Source organism: Micropterus salmoides, unplaced genomic scaffold (assembly GCF_014851395.1).
Source record: "Micropterus salmoides isolate LMB-PRFRI ecotype aquatic unplaced genomic scaffold, ASM1485139v1 Ms_hic_scaffold_1, whole genome shotgun sequence".
Taxonomy (NCBI): domain Eukaryota; kingdom Metazoa; phylum Chordata; class Actinopteri; order Centrarchiformes; family Centrarchidae; genus Micropterus; species Micropterus salmoides.
The window spans coordinates 47351621-47371902 of NW_024040040.1; the positions used below are offsets into that span (position 1 = coordinate 47351621).

Consider the following 20282-nt stretch of genomic DNA (forward strand, 5'->3'; position numbering starts at 1 on the left):
GCGGGCCAGAAAATAATCAGTCTATCGTTTAATTGTCTGTTTAGTTCAGTAGGGCACAGGACTCCCATACAAAGGATTGTGGGTTCAATTCTCACTTGCTGCTATTATTTCTCTTCCTTTTCAACAAATTGATTATGAAGAGATCGTTTTACATATGTGCTTTAGTGTGTGCCTCCCGGCTATTGGTCCACATCAACCTATGGACATTTATTTTCATTTCCCCAATATCTCCGTTTTTCATTCAGGGTAATCTGATCTCACGTTTTCTGAATGAACTCAACTAAAGACGACAAAGTACTGCTGCAAAGACGTTCTCACGTTTTTATTTTGTAGGCACAATCATTTTAAAGGAAGTGATTATGTCTTTAACATTTGCTGTCATGACTGAGATCTGATTCAGCACTATAAGTTACATTACATTTATCTGACGCTTTTATCCAAAGCGACTTACAATTGCTATACAGAGGTTGCTTGCCTCTGGAGCAACTAGGGGTTAAGTGTCTTGCTCAGGGACACAATGGTTGATATCTTACAGTGCCGCTATCAAAGTAATCTGGCCGCCTATTGCCGACATCAATTTCTTAGAGTAGAGTAGTTTGCCAAGTAGTTTGGGCTACAGTAGAAACACAGGGACCAGCGGTAGTATGTAGGTAGAAATGGCTCATTCTAAAGTAATAAACACATAACGGTTCATTATGTAACGTCTTTATACACCACTGAAAACATAGTTATGTAGATTATAATGTGCTTCTGTCAAAAGATCCTGCTAAATATTAGACACTGAACATTTAAGTTTTATAATTATGTGTGTGCACTTGTAGGCAGGCTGAGGCCCATCTCCATGCCTGTGGAGTGTAACTGGGTGGGCGACTATGAAGATCCAGCCAAGCTTAACAGAGAAAGTCGCAGAGGTGAGTGCCGGCGTGTGGAGCATGTATGTGTGTGTGTGTGTGTGTGTGTGCACCTCCTGACTAGCCTGTTAGATTCAGTTAAATGTTCCCGTCTCTCTGTATTACGAAGAGATCAGTGTGCGTGTGTGGATCAATGCACCTCCATCCCCTTCTCTAATTCTCTCTGTGATTAGCATCACAGGGAGATGAAATAAGAGAAAATGGGAAGGGAAGGAGGGGAAAAAAGGTAGACAAAGGCAGAGCTGAAATGAAAGGCAGGCGTTGAAGGGAGAAAGAATAAAAGCGATAGAGAGACGGGAGGGGTGAGGAGGAGGCAAAAACAGGAAGAAAAAAAAAGAGAAGAGTCTCCCTGACCTCCACCTGAATCACTCACACAGTTGCCATGGCGACGCTGACAGCAGCTCAGCTCGGTGTCTCACTTTCCTCTGGCCGCTGCCTAGCAACCAGGGTAGGACAGGGTTGGAAATGTGGAGAAGAGGTAGCGAGACCAGAGGTAGCGAGACCGGAGGTAGAGAGACCGGAGGTAGCGAGACCGGAGGTAGCGAGACCGGAGGTAGCGAGACCGGAGGTAGCAGGACCAGAGGTGGCAGGACCAGAGGTAGCAGGACCAGAGGTAGCAGGACCAGAGGTAGCAGGACCTCTGAGGGACCAGAGGTAGCAGGACCTCTGAGAGACCAGAGGTAGCAGGACCAGAGGTAGCAGGACCAGAGGTAGCAGGACCTCTGAGAGACCAGAGGTAGCAGGACCAGAGGTAGCAGGACCAGAGGTAGCAGGACCTCTGAGAGACCAGAGGTAGCAGGACCAGAGGTAGCAGGACCTCTGAGGGACCAGAGGTAGCAGGACCTCTGAGAGACCAGAGGTAGCAGGACCAGAGGTAGCAGGACCAGAGGTAGCAGGACCACTGAGAGACCAGAGGTAGCAGGACCAGAGGTAGCAGGACCTCTGAGAGACCAGAGGTAGCAGGACCAGAGGTAGCAGGACCTCTGAGGGACCAGAGGTAGCGAGACCAGAGGTAGCAGGACCAGAGGTAGCAGGACCAGAGGTAGCAGGACCTCTGAGAGACCAGAGGTAGCAGGACCAGAGGTAGCAGGACCTCTGAGAGACCAGAGGTAGCAGGACCAGAGGTAGCAGGACCAGAGGTAGCAGGACCTCTGAGAGACCAGAGGTAGCAGGACCTCTGAGAGACCAGAGGTAGCGAGACCAGAGGTAGCAGGACCTCTGAGAGACCAGAGGTAGCGAGACCAGAGGTAGCAGGAGTTTCCTCCCCATTGAAGAGGAAGTTGGTCAAAAAATATTGAGGACACATTCATTTTGAGAGTCTCCTCAACAGAATGATAACATTTTTCAACTTTTCAAACAAGCAGCCAATGATTTTCTGGCAAACAACATTTTGTGGTTTAAAGCAAATCCTCTTAATCCTCGTTGTGTTTATGTTAATTAACCCCCAAACAGCCACAGTGTACAGACATTAGCTGAAAGTGAACCAGCAGCTATCCCCATTTTGCGTTTGGATCACTTAAGTAACCATCCGTTTCTCTAAAAGATTGTTCATTAAAGAAGAAGGTCCTTGAGAAACCGTTGTTCTGAAGGTCTTTTCAGAGTTTGACCTTTCTGAGTTGCAACTTCTCTTTTTTATTATGATATTGGATAGGTTAGAACAGTGGTGAAAGTCTTCAAATGGCCTTCTGGGTTTTTCAGACATGGCAGGTTAAATATCTTTTTAGAGGAGCTGATGGTTAACTTATCTGTGAGTGTATGCTACAGAGAGGCACAAAGCTGGGGTTAGCTAGCAACATACACAGTGACACATGTTTCACAATAAAAATAAGCTTAAAATATTGTATAACTTTAAGGCCTGACAATGGGCGGAGTGCATTTCCTTCATTTCAGTTATACATTGTTTACATCCATGTTTTGCTTGCTTGCAGTCTTTTTTGTCACATTAATAAAATGTTTTCCACCAGGAACTGGCGATCAGTGGAATAGAAAGTATAACAGTTGCATGCGTAGTTTTGGATGACAACAACTAATCTCTCTTTTGTTGTTCACATGTGAACAATGGACATACTTGTTTACTTTGGTGTTAAAACTACACCAATTAATCTGATGGAGGCGCTAAAACTAAAAGGTAAAAAAAAATCTAACTTTGAAAAGACATAGTGCCTTTACGACACAGTGTTTTTATGTGATCACATCTGAAGGCTTTACAGATATTTTTGTTCTATTTTCAGAATAACTTATCTTAATAATGATGTTGTGATTAAAGGTCAAAGTCTGTAACTGAAATGTTTTATCTCAAACTTTACTGGTCTAATTTTAAGGAATCTTTGAGAGATGTGACTTTTTGGAACTGTTAATTTATATATTAAAACTTAAAACATAAAAATATTCTTTGATAGGCAGCACTGATAAAGAGATCAATACCACAAGATACCATAGAAACATATATAAGAATTAGTCTAATTTGGACACTTAGCTAAAGGTGAAGGTTTTACCTCAGAATATCACCTATAATGTAAGTCTGGTGTGTTTTACGTGAACTTGATATAGTTGGCATTTGTGTGCTGGTTTGATTGGATTTTTGAAGTGGGGATGTTTGAGGTACTTATCCATTGTCAGTATATTACCTGCAGGGGGTGGCGGTCAGCGCATCCCCACTTTGGAATAGCAAAGAGTTGTACCAGTACGGAAGCTTAGTAATGTACTGCTGTTTACAAGGTCTGCAGCAAAATGTATTTTAGCCGCCTAAAAGCCCACTGAAATATCTATTTATCAGTTCAGCTATGTAAGCTATATGAGAATTTAGAATATTTCCAGTGCTTTATCTTGCCATCAGACAGCCATTTCCTTTGGTACTACGTTTTCTCAACCTTAAAACTTCTGTATTCCTAGGTTGAAAATTGGCAACGCACTACATGAAGTAAATGACTGTCTTACGCAAGGTAAAGTGCTGAACATATTTTAAATATAGCATATATGTCAAAATTTAGGCTGGAACTCAGAAGCAGACCGGAGACAGAGCAAGTTAAAGTGATTTATTGTTAAAACAGACAGAAAAAGGCAAGTGGCAGGCAGATTAGTGGAGCTGAGGGGTTTATGGCTCGCGTCCAGAGCTGTGGCAGGCAAGGCTAGCAAGAGAGCGAGAATGGCATTCTTAGGGATTTGTCCTGTGAGAGTTTTTAGAGAGTGAACGTGCTTGGCTGATCTGGGATTTGAGTGGAAGTCCGGTGTAATCTCCTAAAGACGTTACTAAAGACAGGCAGGCAAAACCAGGTATTTTCAACTTTCAAAATGTTCAGAACACAAGCAAACAAGCAGCTGGGACCAGTTTCTACACATACTAGCGTAGACTCAACAATCCAGCAGGATCTGGCTGTCTGGTCTCTCCTTATGTAGCAGGCTTGATTGGAATCTGGGACAGGTGTGTGACTGGATGCAGGCGAAGACTGGCGCCAAAACCAGAGAGCCATGTTACGCCCACAGATTCTACTAGAGAGAGAGAGAGAGAGAGCAGACAAAACATATACACACCAAGCGCACGACTTTCACCCATATGCAAAAATAAACACTAACTTAAAAACCAGATGTCAAGGCGAGGGGCGTCTGTATTTTTCAGTAGGCCTTCTTTTAGGTGACTAAAATACATTTTGCTGGGCAGGACATGGCTTAGCTTATGTGTCGATACATCTCTCTGCTTCTCCAAACTGGGGACGCGCCAACCACCATCTATGTAATACACTGTGTATAAGTACCTCATACACCCCAGCTTCAAAAATCCTAAAGCATCCATTTAATTTCACAGAAGCATCACTGATGCGTTACGTAGGAATGTCTGGCGTGGACGAGAGGATCGGCTCTGATGACTACTCGTCCCACACAGCTCGTCCGGGCAAGCGGTCCAATGACACGGCCAAACGCGCCAAGAGGCGGAGCCACCACAGCCAAAGCCCCTCCCACTATGTCCTCCAGACAAGCCAGAGAGAATCTCCACCGAGAGACCCCGCCTCCATTTATCACGTAAGTCAAAATTCTTTTTTCTTTTTCATACCATATTTATTTTCTTTACATCAACAGGACTGTCAGTTGTGATTCTTTTAATTTAAGAACTGAACCTTCCTGTTAAATCCCTTAAACTCTTCTGCCTCTTTAAAATAAGTTTTGACCACTTTTAGGTTTCACCCTTTCTAAATTAGCTTAAAGACTGGATGTAAAACACCACTTATGATTTATACACTTTTATAGATTTAACATTTTACATTTTTTTTCTCAATTGCACTAAAAGCAGGCTTTTGAACTAAATATTCAAAACCATAACTCACACACACAGCACACCCATTTCTCTAAACTCTACACACAAATCCCTTCATTTGTCATTGCCTCATTGGGAAAGCACTGACATGACTGATCAGGCTCTGGCTCAGGAGGTAGAGCGGGTTGCCCGTTAATCAGAAGGTCAGTGGTTCAATATATGTCCTTGGGTAAGATACTGAACCTCAATTTCCCCCTGGCAGCTGTTTTCCAGTGTATGAGTGAATGTTAGTTTCTGTTTAAGCACTTAGGCTCAGTGTGTGAATGGTGAATGCAATGTAGTGTAAAAGCGCTTTGAGTGGTCGAAAAGACTAGAAAGGCGCTATACAAATACGGAGCATTTACATTCAATATTGTTTACTCGAGTCAGCACAGGTTGAGCTCAATTAGCACACAGCTACCCAGGTGGAAACACAAACTGTCAAAATTGATAACACACTAATCAGAAGCTTCAAAAGATAGTTAAAAGGACCAGAGTCAGTTCATTCAGTTTTGGACCACCATCTACTGCAGCTTTTTTAGGACACCAGAGAGGAGGAGGAGGAGGAGGAAGAGCAGGGAGAGAAGTATGGAGAGGAGGAAGAGGAGAATGACGATTTTGTTACTCTTGGACAGAGCCAGGCTAGCTGTTTCCAGCCTTTTACGCTAAGCTAAGCTCACCAGCAACTGGCTCCAGCTTCTTATCTACCATACAGGCGTAAGAGTTGCACCCATATTCTCATCTGACTCTGCAAGAAAGCAAATAAGTGTATTTCCCAAAATGTCAGTTTCTTTAAAGAAAATTGTTTGAAACAGCATAATGAGCTCTTAGCATTAAAGATGTCAAAATTGAAGAAGGAGTACCAGCAAGTGTGAACAATCCAGTTTTTTCTACCTTAAGTTGCAGGTATTGCTTTCAGGATTGCATTATGTAGTTGCATAATGTAGCTCAAATAAGGTTATGAAACTCCTGACTTTCCCATCAGTTGCCTCCTCAAAGTAAAAACTTATAACAAGTTAAATGACGTAACAGTCTCTCTGATTTAAAGATTTGAGGGAAAATAGGGAACATTTGAGCTTTTACCCCTTTTGAAAAAGTGCTGTAGTGAAGTGTGATGTGAGCAAATGCTGACTCGTTATTACCCCCTGTCACTTCCATGACATCTGTCCGCCCTGCCTGTCCGTCGGAGCTTGCAGCTCTCAGGTCCAGACAGTCAGTTTGGCCGGCGCTGACCTTATACATCTTGACAGCATCTCTTTGGAAATTAAATGTGTTTGCATGCGTGTCTGTGTGCACGCCTTAGTGTGTGTTTACAGTGTGCATGGCTGCTGCGATGGCAGATGGCGTGTCAGTGGGTGTGGGCGGGCCCGTGTCATCTGTCTTGCTGAGCGGGGGGCTGTGAGTGGCCGAGCTCCAGGCTCTGACATGTGTAATATCGTGACATCAGAGCTGGTGTGTTGCCCCATCTGACCTGCCGAGAGAGGTCACATGCATACACCAGACATGCTGTCCAGAGCTGAATGTTTTAGATCAGAGGTTTTCATACAGTGAGAGCGCGGAGGAAGTCATGACCGATACACATATTATCTCTGGTGTCCATCGTGAATAAACACGCATAAATCCACTGAAATCACTGAATAATAAAGACGCTTCTAACTGCAGAACTTGCCTGAGAATCTTCAAATTTTCTTCTTTTATCCAGTGATAGTTGTTGGTACATCCATGGGTGCACTGCAAACCCAATTTACCAAAGTGGAAACAAATACAGGCTCACAGTTGTAGCCCATAATGTAGCTACAGTGCCTGCATGATCAGACCTTGAAAACCCCTCTGTCAGATGTTTGTCCTTCATGTTTGCTTACTGAAATTTTTTGTTTAATCCCGAGGCCCCTGAGCTCCATTTTTCTCTCATTTCCTCCGTCACCTGAATGTCCTGTTGTGCCACAGTTTCCCTCCCCTCCCTCTGTTCTATGCTTAGAGGTGTGAGTGTTGCTAAAGTCCTCCATGAGTTAGACTTTTCCACCCCCACATGTGTGTGTGTGTGTGTGTGAGGAAGAGATAATGAGAGGAAGAGCGTTTGCCTTTGTATCTGTGTGCCTTCTGCCTCCTCTCCTCCGCTCCCTAAGATCTGTCATCTTTTATATCCCAGGATTCTTTGCAGCAAACAAAGGCCACTGATTCATCCTGACAGCCTGCTCTCTCCAACTCACCCTCCCTCTTCTTCTCTTCTTTCCAACCCGCTCTCAGACATACCAACAGTCCTCCTCTCTGCAGTCAAAGACCAAGAAGAAGAATAAAGGTAAGCAGAGAAGCCACCTGTTCGGTTTCCCTGCAGTCCAACACCTGCCAGTTGTGGTCATTCCCTCTCTCAGGGACGCTGAGCTAATGGACGTTGTAGAAAAATATGAGAGCAGCTGCTGCTTCAGTTGAACCAATTATCTTTGTAACACTTTATTTTACAGGTCCGTAATTCGCTAATAATTCTTAAGAAAGTTTCAAGGACAAAACAGTATACTTTGGTCCTTATTATAGGTATCAGAGATACAATTCTGAGAGGCTTTATTGGTTTCCAGAAGAATGTCCATTAAATAACAGGCTTTATTTTAACCTCCCAAAAAATCCATTCACTATTATTTTATTATTGGAAACTTAATTCTCTATTGTATACTTGCCTATAGACACATTTCCCATCCAGACATGAGGAAAATTCTCTGCTTTGCATAATAATTTGAGTCTGATGTGTTTTTTTCCACAAAAACGAAGTCCAGAATCTATTAATATGCAAATATTGTTCATATAATCACTTCTGAATGCAAAAGGGTTCCTATTTCAATGAAAAGTTCATTTTTAACCACTTTAATATTTTTGCATGTGCAGCTGACCTGCTCTACACTAAAAGACACTTATGGGAACCAAGTAATTGGAAGTAACTACTTAGAAATGCATTACTGAACAAAGTGTGCGCATTTACTCTCGTATTTAATGCCACAAAACATCCATGAACATCCCCATGACTTTACATACATAAGTGACATAACACTGCCTTTCTAGGAAACTATACAAAACTGCAAAATAAAGTGTGCATTTAATTTTATTTATCTTGATATTTATTTATCTTTTGCTAGTATTTTTATTTTTAGATGACTATCATGATTCTTTAATTACACAGAGCTGTTCTACAGACCTTACTGCTTTTTATTCACAGTATCACTCTCTACATTGGTACATAGGGCTGGCAATATAGTTAATATTTACTTATATTTTGTTTGAGTTGATTTATTGTCAGCCCTGTAACTAATGATTATCTATTTGTGTTGATTTTAGATTTATCAATGAGTTCTTTTGATCTTTCAAATGGCCAGAAATGTGACAATCACCATGATGATTTGACCAACCAAATGCTCAGAACCTAAAAAAAACTATTGACATTGATATGAAACAAAGAAAAGTAGCTAATATTTGCTTTTTAAATACTGTATAGTTCATCAAATTGTCAGTATTGTAGTCATATTAGTGCTGTTGGCACATTTTCACATGTTTATGTATAGGCAAAAAGACACTGGTTGGTAACATAATCACAGCATCTTTATTATTTTATTTGGTGAGATGTAAATAAAAACCTCACTGACCTCAGCCATCCATATGCAGCGAGTTGGGAATTTATCCTGCTGGAGTTGTCAAATTATTATCTGCTTCAGCTTGAGTCTCCACAGCAGAATCATTTCATCGTCAGGAAACACATTTTCTCACATTTTGTGCAGAGACCACTGGATTTGCATTTTAACACATCGTACTTATTTCACAGATTTTCAGTCCAGACTGCAGACGAGGCAGCTTTCAATCAGTTTGCTATATACTGTACTCTCAGTCCACATGAACATTTCGAGATGAAAATCCAGTGATTCAGCTTTTCTTTATGTCAGAAGGGCATTAAAAGTGTAATATGTAGTATTTTCAAACTGTTCTTTCATTACTTTTTGTTTTATTTCTTCAAACAAATGAGACCACGGTTCAGGTATATTTTATCTCACCTTTGTCAGAGAGTGTTTATCAAAATGCTAAATCCCATAAATTGTTTTCCTTCCTCTTGTTTAGATGATTTTATCCCAAATTGTCTTCTCTCCTACTCCCTGCTATCAGTTTCTTTGCCTCTTTGACCAAAGCTTTTTTTTTTCCCTCTCACCACACTAACAAGGATCAACATGTTGGAAGAGATTTTTTTTTCACTTGTTTCACCATCTGCCATCGTGAGAAGCTCTAAAAAGCTTTAGCTCCATCTGCACTTTTCGGGCGACGGCCGTGTTTGTTTACAGCTATTCGACCAAAGTTTGAAAAATGAATGTGATAATATGATTTATTGATGATTTAAATTCTCCAAGTAGCACCCTTATCAAATAAGTAATGAAATATTAGTTACCCCTCTTGGTCTGGGCTGAGGCAAGCTTCATTTTCTAAAATGAATAAGTTTCTCCTTAAGTCAAAACTCAAATTGGTGATGGTATCAGGCCGCTGCTGCACAGAAAATGAATTGAAAGTGAAAACCATTTCCAGGATGTACAGTTTCCTCTACATCAGAGTATTTAACCTATTAATTATCTACAGTCTCTTTAGGCTTAAAACTTTTCAGACTGCATGTTTGAGCTTTAGTTTTCTTCCATCTAGCTTCTGCGGAAGAAAGTTGTTTCGTTTAAAGATATACTATAAGCTGCACTTTTCATTGCCACAGAAATAAATGGAGTATTGAATTGTATTTCCCCTTAAAAGTCGTGAGACTTTTGATACAGCACAATAAAAGTTTCTTGGCGGCCCTCAACTCTGAGCCAAGTTTCCCCAGTAATCTCTAATGAGGAGCCTGCTGTGAAAAATGTTACAGGGCTTTTATGCCAGAAGGGAAAAAAAACATTTTTTTTTATCAAACACCTCTTACCTTGCTGCAGTGCACCAGTGTTCTGTCAAATCCAGAGACTGAACTCTTGCCAAGAATTATTGCTACATTAGGATGAGGCATTTTGTGAATGCTTTTATTCATGCTGCTATGAAAAAGTGAGCACTTATAAGCAGCATTAGTACTGTGCTCTGCCGTTTGAATGACAATTTTCCTGCTATCAACACATGCTTTGTGTTCATTTTCTGATTTAAATTATCTCTGTCAACGGCGCTTTCACGTTTCCTCCCTGTTGTTCCAGGACGGAGTTTGGCCTCCCTGAGTCGGAGGCGTGTCTCCTGCAAGGCGCTGGGCAGAGGAGACTGTGAGGGCTGGCTGTGGAGAAAGAGAGATGCAAAGGGTTACTTCTCTCAGAAGTGGAAGAAGTACTGGTTTGTGCTGAAGGACAACTGCCTGTACTGGTACATCAATGAGGAGGCATGTCTCTGTTTTTCTCCTTTTCTGTCCAGTTGCCTGAATTTTTATTGACACTAGATGTTCAAAATTTTTATTTCAAGTGTCAGTTTCTCAAAATGGTGACATATTTCATAGTGTTTAAGAAAGTAGAGATCTGAAACAAAAAAAAGGTAATGATGAAATTTGTCCTACTCTCTGCTTGCTGTAACAGGAGCTATGTAAGTTTTTGTAATAGCTGCAGTATGTTTGTTATACAAACACTGTATAGAAGTTACGCTGAAGTTAAACTTTATGCAAGAGTATTACAACTGCAGGATCAGTCAGGAAGATTTTGCCTGAGTAGTAAAGTAAAAGATATTTCTCTTCCTTTATTTTAATTCTCTTTCTGTTCAGGATGAGAAGGCAGAGGGTTTTGTTAGTCTTCCAGAGTTTAAGATCGACCGGGCCAGCGAATGTCGCAAGAAGTAGTAAGTGCATCATGGAAGTCTATTGCATATTTATGTGTATTTACTTGTGCATCTGCAGTTTAAACACTCTTCTGTATGTTTGATTGCAAAAATATCTCCCTCTGTTCCCCCCACGTCTCTCTAGTGCTTTCAAAGCATGTCACCCCAAGGTCAAGAGTTTCTACTTTGCAGCAGATGGAGTGGATGACATGAACAGGTAACCCAGCATGTGCTAAACACGGATGAAGGTCATGCAGAAGGGCAAATTTCCAGCTGCGTGGCAAGAGTGCAGCTTCCTGTTTGCTTTCCCCAAACCACAAAACAAATTTGTTTCTCGTTTGATGATAAAAAGAAGGCCTGTTTTAATTTGGGAAGTGATGTGTGTGAAATACATCATTTGCAAGATATTTCCATAGAGGTTCCAGTTTCAACCTGTGTAAAGGCTCTCCAAGCTGTAATTTACATACTATTTACTACAGAGAGGGTTTTGTTAATCATTTCTAAAATCTAGTTTCAAGTGAATTTCAAAGTAAAATAATAAAATATTTAACAAAGTTGTGATAGGTTGAATATAAATGAAAACAAGAAAAATAGAGAATTTAGTCTTTAAGACCTTTCTAGTTTGACATTTTGCAAAAATGAATATTCTCTTTCTTGCTGAGAGTTAAATGAGAAGAAGCTGCCGCTTTGCTTAGCTTAGCTTAGCTTAGCTTAGCTTAAAGACTGGATGCAGGGGAAACAGCTAGCCTGGCTATAAAACCACACACAATTTATTGTTTTTACACTTTGGATTAAACAAACAAGATACATCGTGTTAATTAGTGAGCTTTGTAGGTGCTGGTCGGGGGGTTTTGTTACCTCTGGACAGAGCCAGGCTAGCTGTTTCCCCCTTGTTCCAGTCTTTATGCTAAGCTAATGGAGTCGTTTCCTGGCGGTGCGTGGTATCAGTCTTCTCATCTAACAAACATAAATATGATTCACCATAGCTTAAAGGATAAAGTCTCACTGGTCCTCTTTCTCACCATTGGAGTGATGTGGGCTTATTTATTTAATTTTTTCCAATGAATTAAAGGGGAATGCCATCGATTTTACACATTGAAAGTCTGTTTACAGGTGTTGAGGAGTACTACTGCACATTTAAAAGTTGTATAAAGTCTTTAGTGGCTCAAGAGGGATCTGTATGAAATCTGAGACTAGCAGCTCGAAGCTACAGTAACCACTGCTAGCATAACACACCTGAATCTCCAACCGGAGTTGTTTGCCATCGTGTTGCATTGTGGGTAATGTAGGCCAGGTTTTGACAGGGAAGAAGAATGCATGGAATAAAAAGATGATATGCTGAATGGGTTTTTATACTTTTTCCACGTTGACTCAGATAATGTTGTAGTGCAAAGCTAAATCAGCGGCATACTCTTTGAATTTAAGATAAATTCAGATTTGAAGTGTGGTTTCATTATGAATTTCCTTCAGGGTTGTCTGGATATTTCTAGACTTTTACAATGTTCTGTTCCTTCTTTCTTTCTTTTTTCACATTAAAATAAGAGAAAATAAGAGTTTTTGTTTATGTCCTATATAAATCCGTAAATATAAACCTGAATTTCCTTCTGGCTGTTCCTTCCTTTTGTTAAGATGGCTGAGTCGTCTCAACATGGCCGCTGTGGGCTACGCCGAGCGTGAGAGGATACGCCAGGAGCAGGGTGAGGGTTTATTCAGTGACATGATGAACAGCACTTCACAACTTAGAGTTTACTTCCTGTGGTATTTTTAGGATATTTGTGTAGATTTCCTGGATGCACATATGGATAGATATGGATGGTGTTTCTGACTGTGTGTGGGTTTCCCTGCAGATTACTGGAGCGAGAGTGAACATGAGGAAGACACCACCTCCAGCCCCAAACAGGACAGTCCCCCACCTCCATACGATACCTACCCACGGCCTCCATCTGTGAGTCACACACATGACTGTATTGCACGCTCATGTAAAGTACATACTGTACTTGAAGGTAAAAATCATGCTCAGTGCTCCTCCGCAGTCCATTTTAACTGTCAACTTTATTGCCCATTTAGCCAACAGGGAGTGGTAGGGCTAAATTAGGTATAATTGATGCTATAATTGTCCGTCACAGTGCTTTGCTCCACATTAAATGTATTTTTTAGCCCAGAATAAAATGAAAAGCTAAAACAACAGTTTTTAGACACCAGACACAGTCTTTTTTAGATAATATTTGAGAATCCTTTTTATAAAGAGTCTTTTCAACAAACAAACTCATTTCCACTCATGTGTCCAAACACTCATCTCTTCATTTACATCTTCCTGTCTCTTATTTTCTCCCCCACATACTTATTCAATCATCACCCTGCCTCCTTGGCAGTCATCTGGCTCCCTCGCCGGATGAATTTCTTTTTTGAAGTGTGTCATTATAATTCAAAGAGATGATCAATTGACGTCTGCCACATTTTAACTCTGTCCTCTCTCTATATCAGATGAGTGCCTACTTGGAAGGCCGGACCACTCGACTGTCTTCCACGGAGACGTCACGGTCTCGCTCTTCGCAGGAGGACTTCCTCTGTGGCGACCCCCCCGCGGTGGCTGCAGAGCCGCAGTACCATCCTGGTCCTCTAGGGGGAGGGACCACGCACAGTGGGAGAAAGCCCGGAGGCAGCAGCAGCAGCGACGTGCAGTACAGATGTGATCCTGTGGAGGTGCGTGTCAGTCTGTCAGAAGATATCTTGACTGCTAAAGGCCTCATTTACATTAATTCTGCCGTGAATATTTTAGCCACTCAAACAATTAATGCTAATATTTTGTATGATCCCCTTGTCCTTTTGTTTAGTACCACTATACAGCAAAAAATGTCATTCATGTTTCCTGGAGAGTGAACGCCCTCCATTTTGGACAGTGTTTGCTTTTGGGGTGTTATCAGACTAAAATGTCACATTTGCACACAATGTAATGTCACAATGAAATTGGCACACAGTTAGCTGATTCATACTACCAGTAGGGACTCTTGATTAGAAATTATTTTAATGGATTTGGTTCCACAGGCCAAAATTTACATTTTTAGCCCCAAAGCTATAAGAGTCAGCGGGAAGACGAGCAAAGACTCGAGGGGCCGCTCACAGCTCTTTGTTTTTTTTTTCTCGTTGGTTATTTATGATTTTACATTCACCAAATTCAGAAGTTTGAGAAAGGAGTTTTTAAAATTCATACAGATTTAACAAAAATATATTGTTTTAAGGTGCCATGCTTTTTCACAAGAAAAAGTGAAGTGGATTAAAATAGTGAAACAAATCAGAACAATGTGTTATTTGAAGTAAAAATTACTACTAATAAGCTTTTGTGAATAAGACATGAGTATCTTCTTCCTTTGGATTGTTAATTGTTAATTTGGATCCCCTCTTCCTATGGGTCCAAATGCAAATAAAATGCATAACCAACAATGTTTGCACTTATGCTATATACAGTAAACAATAATGTTACCGCTGGATAATGCTAGTCGACAAGTCTCACGCTGGTCAATCAGAAAAAAACTTTTATACCCTGTTACTGTTTCCTGTAGTACCGGTCCAGTCCCGCAGGGGGCAGCAGTGAGACGGGGTCTCCGGGCCGCTCTTCCTCATCTCAGAGACGTTCCTGGCAGGACCTGATTGAGACACCACTGACTGAGGCTGGACTGCACTACCTACAAACTGGACCACTAGGTAACACACAGTTAAACCAGATGCTTTGTGGATCCAGCAAGTTTTGATAAAATGTTTGAACTGATTGACTGTTAGAGGTTGAAGGAGCCTCAGTTTGTGCCTCTCGTGCATAACCGTTACATTCAGGTCAAAGAGTCTGGATGAAACAATGTTCTCTCTGTACATTAAAAAGAATTTTAAGTCTTAACTGAATTTGCTAAGAGGATTAAGTGTAGCGTTGCAAGCTACATATATATACTCAACATCTTCTTCCTTACAACTTCTTTTCTTTTCAGCAAACTTCACATGTGTTAATATTTGTATGAACATAAAAACATTCAACACTTAAGACATGAATTGAACAAAGATGTGAGTAACAGAAACGGAAAAATGTGTCCCTGAACAAAGGAGGGGTCAAAATAAAAAGTAACAATCGATATCCGGTGTGGCGCCGTCGTCCCGTGCAGGTGTTGTCACATGTGGGCTGCCTCTGCGAGGACGATCAGCTGTCCTTCCTATCTCCCTGTAGTGCTTTCTTAGGCATCTCATAGTACAGACATTGCAATTTATTGCCCTGGCAACATCGTCAGTCTTAATGCCTCCTTGGAGCATGCCTAAGGCACGTTCACGCAGATGAGCCGGGACCCTGCGCATCTTTCTTTTGTGTTTTCCAGAGTCAGTAGAAAGGTCTCTTTAGAGTTCTAAGATTTCATAACTGTGACCTTAATTGCCTACCATCTGTATGCTGTTAGGGTCTTAACGATAATTCCACAGTTGCATGTTCATTGATTGTTTATGGTTCATTCAACAAGCATGAAAAAAATTGTTTACACCCTTTAAAATACAGTATCCTGAAAAAGGACACTGTATTTTTTTGTTGAGTTTCCTAATAACACGTGAATATTTGACACTGACAAATGTATTTTGCAAGTTTGTCCGTTTGTTGCTGCTGTACTTTCAACACCCCATCATCCCTAAAGTATAGGAATAAATATACAAGTTGCTGGAGAGGTTTAAGGTGAATATTTAATATATTTGGTTGATTTTTATTTGAAGAATCAGAATCAAAATCGGGTTTATGCCAAGTATATTTTCACATACGAAGAATTTGCCTTGGTATATATTGTCCACATGAACATAAATATAGAACTATAAATATAAAAAAAGTAAAGACATTAAGAACGTACAAGCATATACAATTACACTATTATACTAATACAAACAATATACAGGATAATTAACAAGAAATGTGCAAAAATTTACAGCATGAGCTATAAAGCCTAAGTGCAGTATGTTTTATATGTATAGTTCTTCACATTCTGTTAAAAATGAATAATGCTGAATTGATTTTACAGCCAATATTGTGACACAGAAAATGTAACGCCTCATGTTCTCTTCCCGTTACAGAGGACGCCGTCTTCGCCGAGCCCGGTCCGGGCGGTGGGACTATGATGGCCGGAGCAGTTTACACTCTTCCTGCACAGAGGAATGTCCCTTTGCCCGTGGCGATGCAGAGGCTGATTCCTATGGCAACCCAGGGAGGGAAACCTCGCAGCTTCACACTTCCACGAGACAGCAACCTACACACACTCCTCGCTCCCCCTGCGAAAGAACAGCAAACGCACAACGGTGAGTTTAGTCAGGAACATGCATGTACTGGGAAACAAAGCAAGAGGAGAAAGAGCACCAAGGGAATACATGTAGCGTCATAATGTATGGGTGGGTGGCCGTCAGGTAAGAGTAGGAAGGAAAAATGTGTCTCACATCGAATGACAGCCGCAAGAGACTGAAGTTCTTTTTTTTCTTTTTTTTTTAAGGTGAAGACATTGACGTCAGCACATGTGCCAGAAATAAAAACGCTCTCAGGCAGACACATTTCCATTTAAATCATCATCATTTAAATCGAGTAGGACAACACACACGCCAGTCATAAACTGATCTAATGAGGTTAATGAGACAATGGTGCACTTGTTGCCAAGGTGAGCCCGGCGGCGTACAGAAAGATAACTGCCAATCTAAAATAATAAATAATAGAGAGTAACAGAAACATGAACAAGGACATATAATAATCGTATGATTTGTCATTTAAATAGGCAAACAGCGAAATAAAACCGCCACAGTAGAGAGGGTGTCTCTGAGGATGAAGGGAACAGGATTTATTGTCATTTATAGTCAAAGTGTTGAGGTTATGTGCTGCTGTCCTCCAGTGGCTGCTCTGAGATATAACTCAATCTAATCAGCTTTGTGACAACTCTTTAGCCTCTAACTTCAAAACTTGTCAATGGCAGAGCGGCTGAGGGTTTAAATCACCATTAAGTGTGCTACTCTGCCTTTTTCTTTGACTGTGTGAAGGCGGCAGCGAGGGCGCATCCCTGGGCGACCTGTTTCGGGCGTGCGAGCAGGGCGGGGTGTGTCCTCTAGGCCGCGGGTCGGAGGGCAAAGGTCAGTCAGAGTTCAGGCAGTCCTTCCTCCGACGGGCCGCCGACCCTCAGCTCAACGAGCGTCTGCACCGCCTCCGCATCATGACGTCCACGCTGAAGGTTGGTTCACACACTGATGCACACACAAAGACACCTGTGCAATATATGGGCATAAATGTGCACACTCAAACACTTAACAATTAAATTATATTTCAGTACATTTTCAGCCCTTTATTAAGATTTAATTGAACTCATTGCTTGTAAGATTTGTTTTATATTAAAGTTGTAATCCTTAAGATTTCCATCCTGGGAGTTTGGAGAAAACCACTAGTGGTAGTGTCAGCAAGTGCGGTTTAAAAACCACAGCAAGCACTCGCAGAGCAGCTACTTGTCAGAAATACAACGAAAGAGCAGCCAAACAAACTCATGTTGTTTCCACACAACAAGAAGGCATCAGGAAATGAGGAGTTAGAGGTGTGGCTGCTCTTTCTTGTTCCATTGCCTCCTGCAATATTTTAAATATATCTGCTGTCAAAAAAATGCATAAAAGTGCCCGTTGTCTTGTTTTGTGGACAAATCTTTCGATCTAAAATTGCTGTCAGGGCTAATCTACATTGCGTTTCCTGTGAGTGCTTCACAAAAGACAAAAAGCAGGACATGTTTAGCCGGTTTTTAATGTGTACTAGCGGCAGTAGGAAATGTTTGTTTGCATTAGCAGTGACCTAATAAAAGCTTGAATACGTCTGTAGGAGAGTGAGCAGTAGTCCTGTGAATCCCTTCTGCGTGAAGGCAATGTGAATCTTAGTGGCAGAGTCCACCACTAACAGTAATAGATATTTAATACTGAGATAGAGATAATTATTGAATCTACATGAAAGTACATTAAATGGCTATCGCAACAAAGATCGGCTATAAAATAACGTCAAAAACCGGATCTGATTTCATAAAAGTCTTAAGGATTACAAGTTTAATTTGTATTCTGCCTCATTATTATCTCACTCATATCGGACATCCCACTGTTCTGTTGCAATGCTCACAGAAGAAGATGGTGCAATTTGCCCTTTTCTTTGTTCACAAGCTATTCTTTCACCCTTTATTAATGCTTTAGTTTGTGAGAGGTTGGAATTTTCTGATGTAACTCACTCTGTGGTGCTAATATTTTATAACTGAAATCTCTGCCATATTCTGACCCAAATCCGCTAGTTTCATCTTATCCTGTGTGGACTGATAGAATTACCTTTTGTTATTAAATTTTTCTTGGCTCATTGGGTTACGGTAATCACATTCACACATAAATGTGCCTAACCACATTAAATGTGAGCAGGGTGAAATGGATTATTTTGTAGAGGGATACAAATTTTCATGTGCATTCTAGCTGTAATACACAGTGAATTTCTGACCCTGATGTGCACACGAACACACGCCAGAAAATGCGTCTGTCTTGGAAGTTTCAGTGCCGTCGTGTGTCCCCGTCTGTCTCCTCGGTTTGGTTTGAGTCTTTTTAGTAGAGTTTTGTCAAGCAGCTGTCTGTGGCTTCATGCGATATGAGCAGTGGTTATATTTCTGGGTTGGGTGCCTGTGAATGGGCTCTTTTACTGTGGCTGTTTGTTTTTATTTATTTATTTATTTTTTGTCTTTTTAGAGTTTGTATCTTTGTTGCTTCCTCCGTGTACGTGGGCGGGGATGGTTGGATGGTGGGCTTTGTCGCTTGTTCGTCTAGCTGCAGTAGCTTTTTTTTGCAAGGGTCTGTGGTTTTGGTACAGGCTTTGTGGAGGAACTTACATGTTTGTTCCCTGTCTGGCGTCTCTTAAAGGAATACACCACGTTTTGGGGGGGGGAGATTATTTTAAATGTCAAATAATGAGAGTGTACAGTAGACACCCAAGTCATCCATGTGACCCTGGTAGACCCTACCCTGAATTGCTGCTTACAAGGGATCACGTTGTGTTCGTGTGTTCAGGCATCATCAAGTCATCTGCAGCGGTTGCTGTGGAAACAACAAAGACATTTTCTCTGTATCTTTTATGGATCAAAATTGAACCAAAACAACAAGCTACAGTCTAGATGGCAATTTAAGAAGAAGAAGTGTACTCTTCATAGCTGTAGGGATGCAGAACATCTGTTGTAGCAGACAATAACCCAACAGGAGGTTCATGTTATGTTTTAATATTTCCGTTACGGCTGGATCACTGTGCTGCTTTAGATGTGCCGTGAACAGTATTAAAGTCAGGAGACACATCTGTTTTCTGGTGTCTTGACTTCACTTGATTAAATCAATCTGCATACAGTATCCCAATATTTTGATTTGTGTCACTTCAGTAAGAGTGATCAGCTTTTTAACGTTAGAAAACTTGTTTTTTATTCATCTAAAACTTTTCTATCTAACATTGAAATATCAATAACTCATTATAGTTTATCCAGGTAGGTTTATATCTGGCTATTTCAAATATTGATCGACTGAACAATGATTTTTTTTAAATTAAACATTAACCTTTATTTGTCTGTTTCTAACATATACTCAAAAAGCACCCTTTTAAAGTGTTTATTAATTGTAAGTAATGGTTTTCTAATGCTCAATAAATCACTCTCTAATGCTTTGTAGATCAATTATAAGCCATGAAGAACAACTCAAGCCACCAAGTCTGCAGTTATAGTAAGTTGTTAATAACCAGTCGTGTGTTTTTTCTAATAAGAAATTTAGTCTGCAGTAATGTTGCTGTCCTGTGAAAACCACATATCTCCAAAACGTTTCCATGAGTCAAGAGAATAGCCCTGTTTTCAGCTGTGTGATGATGCATTTGCGGATTATGATAGATGCGTACATACAAGTAGAATTTTCTAAACCTATAAAGGAGCAGTAATCCTTCAGTTTACCTGAAAAATTCAACTCACAAAATTTGGAGATACATGATTTTCAGTGGGCAGCAATGAAATATTGAAATGTATTAATAAAGGTTTGTCACTTTCTTTTAGTAAGTCAACTGCAGTTACAAATGTTAATAAGCCGTTAATAAAGGCTTCGTATACTGTAATCCATCACGTCTTATTTTTAAATATTACTAAGTTGTTAACAAATGAACGTGGTCCATTGCTCCGGCATTTTTGAAAACCTCGCAACCCAAACACTGTTCTTATTTATGGCTCATATCTAAAAAAGCATTGGTAAATGATTTTTTAATCATTAATAATGCCGTT

The 20282-nt window shown here is 40.6% G+C and overlaps 1 protein-coding gene across 5 annotated transcripts in view; it reads left to right on the top strand.

The window, feature by feature from the left end:
- The window catches only part of cnksr2a (connector enhancer of kinase suppressor of Ras 2a), a 70187-nt gene that overhangs the window by 32340 nt on the left and 17565 nt on the right, over positions 1-20282 (top strand). For 3 of the 5 annotated variants that reach the window (XM_038731806.1, XM_038731793.1, XM_038731813.1), the window contains exons 12-23: positions 822-911; positions 4714-4928; positions 7447-7498; positions 10386-10561; positions 10934-11007; positions 11132-11203; positions 12616-12683; positions 12834-12931; positions 13471-13689; positions 14547-14688; positions 16075-16296; positions 17020-17207. In XM_038731806.1, the coding sequence (XP_038587734.1) occupies positions 822-911; positions 4714-4928; positions 7447-7498; positions 10386-10561; positions 10934-11007; positions 11132-11203; positions 12616-12683; positions 12834-12931; positions 13471-13689; positions 14547-14688; positions 16075-16296; positions 17020-17207 (1616 nt within the window). Of the gene's footprint in view, positions 1-821; positions 912-4713; positions 4929-7446; positions 7499-10385; positions 10562-10933; positions 11008-11131; positions 11204-12615; positions 12684-12833; positions 12932-13470; positions 13690-14546; positions 14689-16074; positions 16297-17019; positions 17208-19689; positions 19741-20282 lie in introns of all 5 variants that reach the window. The other 2 variants (XM_038731822.1, XM_038731797.1) reach the window with 2 other exon arrangements.